The sequence below is a fragment of the Gossypium hirsutum genome, unplaced genomic scaffold (genome assembly GCF_007990345.1).
Source record: "Gossypium hirsutum isolate 1008001.06 unplaced genomic scaffold, Gossypium_hirsutum_v2.1 scaffold_30, whole genome shotgun sequence".
Taxonomy (NCBI): domain Eukaryota; kingdom Viridiplantae; phylum Streptophyta; class Magnoliopsida; order Malvales; family Malvaceae; genus Gossypium; species Gossypium hirsutum.
This window is the reverse complement of record NW_024402774.1, coordinates 80,001-85,000: the sequence shown is the minus strand read 5'-3', so window position 1 is coordinate 85,000 and position 5,000 is coordinate 80,001. Positions and strand designations below refer to the sequence as shown.

General features: G+C 42.8%; 1 protein-coding gene across 1 annotated transcript; it reads right to left on the bottom strand.

The window, feature by feature from the left end:
• Window positions 1-2,635: 2,635 nt before the first annotated feature.
• LOC121226189 (uncharacterized) lies at window positions 2,636-3,406 on the bottom strand. The gene has a single exon (XM_041110281.1). It carries the CDS (start codon window positions 3,404-3,406, stop codon window positions 2,636-2,638), a length of 771 nt encoding a protein of 256 aa, XP_040966215.1.
• Between the last annotated feature and the right edge of the window lie 1,594 nt (window positions 3,407-5,000).

Genomic DNA, 5,000 nt, shown 5'->3' with positions numbered 1-5,000 from the left:
CAAAAGCCATGCATTCAGCCTCTTCCACCGACAACCTAAGCTCTTTAAAACCCCCACTGCCTCCTAAAAGAAAGCCTTCTTCATTCCTTATAATCGTCCCATACCCTATTCTGTTTTCACCTACTGCAGCATCAAAGTTTATTTTAATGAAACCCTTAGGCAGTTTTTTCCACTTCCTCTCCACGATGTTGTTTGAAAGTAATGGTCCTTCTAGCATGTTGCAAATTCTAAACTCCTTGCTCAGGTTGCTAGCTATTTCCCATATCAGCTGAGCCTCATCTACTTTTCCTCTGAAAATGTAGTTATTCATGCTGTTCCAGCAGTTCCATAGCGTTGTCATCAGATCAGCCATGGCTCTCTTGTTAAGAACACGCATCAAATCTTCCAGCTAATCAATACAGTGATCATAATTCTTGGAAATAAAGCTCCTAGACCATCCTCCTATCGAAAGGACAGCTCTCGACGTTGGGCAGTCTTTTAACGCATGTAGCACCGTTTTGGACTCAGCTCACATCTTTGGCACCCCTTGTCAAATCCCTGTCTGATTATGGCGATCTTACTATTCGTAGGGAGAATTTCATGCCCCACCCTCCATGTAAAAACACGGATCTTCGGTAGAGTGTCAAGCTTCCATAAGGCTTTCCAGAAATACCTGTGCGGGCCAAATCCCATTTCCTTCAACAACAGCCAGGAATAGGCAGACTTTGTAGTAAAGCACCCATGAGGGTTGTGGAACCATATCATTTTGTCTTCCTGGTTCTCATTTTCGATGGGAATATCGCAGATCTTGTCACCCCAGTCATGCCCGTACACTTGTTTAACTTTGTTAACATTCCACCTTCTACAATCCGCATGCCAGAGAACTTTCACACTCTTTTCATTATGATTTAGAGTGTCGCTTAAGATAGCATCCCTATTGAGCCCTTCCAGACCCCAATTGTTAGCCCGAATATTAATCTTCTCGCCATTACCAATCTGCCAGCCAAAACCGACTTTAAGAGCTTCCGCCACAGTCGCAATGCTTGACCAAGTAAAGGAGGCTTTGTCCAACTTTTTTGCATTAAAGATGTTTCCATCGGGGAAATACTTTGAAGACAGAACTTTGAAGCAAAGAGAATCTGTGCTGTTTATTAGTCTCCACACTTGACGCCCTAAAAGGGCAAAGTTGAACAATCAAATATCTGTTATTCCAAGTCCCCATATAGCCTTCGGTTTGCACAGAGTCTTCTAAGGAACCATTGTCCAGAATCCACCTTTTTCTTTCCCAGCCCACCATGTTCTGCTAAGCTTAGCCTGTATTTCTTCAATGACACCTTTGGGAGCCAAAAAAATAGACATAGCATACGTAGGGATAGATTGAAGAATCGCTTTAATGAAGACTTCCTTTCCTCCATACGAGAGCAGTCTCTTTGTCCAGCTGTTCATCCTGTAAGACAGTCTATTAGTTATCTCTTGAAAAGCTGTTGTTTTCTTCTTACCAATTGGAATAGGAAGGCCCAAGTAATTATTTAATTTTTCCACCACCGTCATGCCAAGGATTCCACTAAGGATTGTTCTCTGATCACGTGAGGTGTTTGGACTAAGAAAGACCATTGACTTATCAAAATTAATCTCTTGCCCTGAAGTATTAGAGAAGATACTAAGCATATTCGCAAGACTCTCCACATCTCTCATTTTATTCCTGACAAAAAAAAGTGCATCATCAGCAAAGAACAGGTGATTTATTCTAGGGCCGTTCCTGCTCGCCCGAATACCTCTTAAAGTTTTATTTTCCTGTGAGTTGATAAGCATTCTCAAAAATTCTTCCATACAGAACAAAAAAAATAAGGGGAGAGGGGATCCCCTTGACGGAGACCCCTCTCCGGGATAATAGTATAGGATAGAACATTATTGCATTTAACCGTATACTTAACCGAGCGTACACATTCCATAATTTTTTCAATCCACTTCCCTTCAAATCCCATTTTCTTCATAAATGTTTCAATGAAATTCCATTCAACGCGATCGTAAGCTTTGCTCATGTCGAGCTTGACCACGAGCCCTTTATTGGGACCATTCTTTGAACTTTGAAGGTAATGGAGGAGCTCATGCGCAATTAGGATATTTTCGTGTATCATCCTACCCGGCACGAAAGCACTTTGATTTTGGCTAATGCAGCTAGGTAGGACAGCTTTTAACCTGTTGGCATACACCTTTGCGATGATCTTGTAGACATACCTACATAAGCTAATAGGACGAAAATTAGTAAGCTCACAAGGGTCTCTAGTCTTAGGAATTAAAATGATCATAGTATCATTTAAGTAAGAGATGTTTTTGTTTCCGTTAAGGACATCCATGCAGAATTTAATGGTGTCTTTTCCCACTATCTCCCAATGGTGCTTGAAGAAGTTTCCCGAAACACCATCGATTCTAGGGGCTTTATTCGGATCCATCTGCTTGATAGCCTGGAGGACCTCGCTTTCCGTATAGGCCATATTAAGCCATTCATTTGCTTCTCTTGTCACGCACTCCCTTATGTATCCCATCTCTTGGATATTGGTATTTTGACCGTTTGATCAGAACAAACTCGCAAAATAATCTTTAGCCACCGTACTAATGTCTTTACTTTTTGTCACCCAATTTCCTGCCGCATCTTTTAGCTTCTCAATATAATTCTTTTTAAGCGACCTGAGGCTTTAGGATGAAAAAACCTAGTGTTTCGATCACCCTCCCTTAGCCATCTTGACCGGGACCTTTGAGCCCAGTAGCTTTCTTCCCTAGCATAGAGAAAGTCAAGCCTTCTGCGAGTTTCCTTTAGCATCTTCCCACTTTCCTCTCTGCTATCCGAGTCAATGATCAACTCTATCTGTTTCTGTAATTTCCGTATTTCCCCTTTCATTTTTCCATATTTTTTACACTGCCAAGGACCAAGGGCCGACCTGACCCTTTCAATCTTATCCCCATAGTTAGTACCGTCTCTGTTCCAGGCTCTTTCTATAACCTTTTTTACATCCTCGTCCTTGGCCCAACAGACATCGAACTTGAAGCTCAATCTATTATCATTCGGATAATCCTTCGGTTTTCTACCCCATAGATCTAAAATGATTGCATCATGATCGGACTGGGTTTGTCTCACCACTTTGGTGGCTATAAACGGATAATTTTCAACCACTGAAACTGAGGTAAGAAATCTATCAAGTCTCTCCTTTATCAAGCTTCCCTCGTCCCTATTGTTTACCCAAGTAAACCATCCGCTATCGGGTTTAATGTCCACTAGGGCCAATTCATCCATGACGTCTTTAAATTCATACATCTGGCCTCTCACTCCCCTGCGTCCGCCTTCTTTCTCAGAATCATTCAAAATTGCGTTAAAATCTCCTCCGACCACCCATTCCTCCTGAGCCGAATCCCCCACCCTCCGTAACATCTCACATGAACTGCTTCTACAGCTCGGATTCGCATGTCCATAGAAACCCGTAACACGTCAGGTTTTGTCCCCTCTAGTTTGATCAAAGAGTCTATATGGTGCTTGGAATAGTTCTGGATAGCCACATTTATCCCGTCCTTCCACATCATCGCTAAACCCCCACTCCGGCCCTCTGAATTAACAGCTAAAGCATTCTACAGCCTACAATTATTTTGGACCCTACGGAATTCGTTAGCAGCCATTTTAGTTTCGCTGAGGAAGATAATGTCAGGGTTGTTGGCAACAAGGAGTTGCTTTAACTCTCTTATTTTTGCTGGACTTCCTAGACCGCGACAATTCCAGCACATGAACTTCATAGGTTGACCAGTTCCCTGCCACCTGAAACCAAGAAAAGACGGGGCAGAGAACTGCGGAAGCGGAAAGCGAGAAAAAGAGGAACAAACCCAGAAACAAAACACAGCAATCAAGAAAACACCAGGGCAAAACGCATACAACCCGCGACCACCGTCAAAACACCCACCCCGAAACTAAAGAAACACCTTCAAAGAAATCTGAAACAGAACCGAAAACAACATCTCAAACAAAACCCAGGAGACTGAAAGATCGAGCAAGACACCCACGACAAAAAGATAGAAAACCTAGAAACAAGAATTACACCCAAAAACTGTTCAGAACAAAAATCCTTAGAGAGTCTGCGAAAAATGGCGTGCAAGAGAGAAACACAAGGCAAGCAGGCAACGATCAGCAAAATAATCGAACCAGAGAATATTTTCAGCCCCCAACCATCCAACAGTAACAGAGAACGAGCAAAAATCAACATGCAAGAAAGCCATGCAGAAACACAGGACTTTGCAAAACCCCTCAAAAACATGCAGAAACAACAAAAAAGAGACGTAAAATAGTCAAAACAGAACCAAATTTTTTGCCACCATGGAGCCCATAGATTTTATCCAGCGAGACTACCAAGAAAAACCATGCAAAGCATACGTAGTCCTTAAATCGTATTGTGTGCAAAACCAGGAAAACAAAAGAATAAGTAACAATCGGATAGAATTCACCATGAACCGCCAAGCGAAAGTCAGCAAGAAACGTCTTGTCCGACGAAAAAAAGAGCGGAGCCAATCACATCAAATCTGAACCACCGTACAATACCCAAAAATCAAAGCAGCAGGCCAAACATCATTAATGCCTATCAAGAACCGCCTCTCAATTTTGACACTTGACAAGATCCAATCACAGTGAACCAGCAATCAACAAACATCACCGAGAAATAAACAAACAAAGCCAAAGACCACCGCTATACATCCCCAAAACTCTTAATCCACCGCAACTGCCATTGAAAAACAAGGCAGACACACACGAACACAAAAGCAACAAACAGAATCGCCAGAATCTTGGAGAAAAACACAAAACACGCTTGCTACTACGCTGCTACCAGGCGACATTCATGTGTCTGAAACGGGGACACTTTTTTTAGCCCGACGCTCCCGCACCAACAGGGGCCCAACTTTAGCTTTGGTGCTCAAGGCTTCCGCACATCCTAGCACCAAGGTGTCGGTGGTGCTCGAGCCTCTTGCACATCCAAGCACCAAGG

What these genes read in the sequence shown, in the direction of transcription:
- LOC121226189 (XM_041110281.1), bottom strand. Translation starts at nt 3,406, where the DNA reads ATGTTACGGAGGGTGGGGGATTCGGCTCAGGAGGAATGGGTGGTCGGA.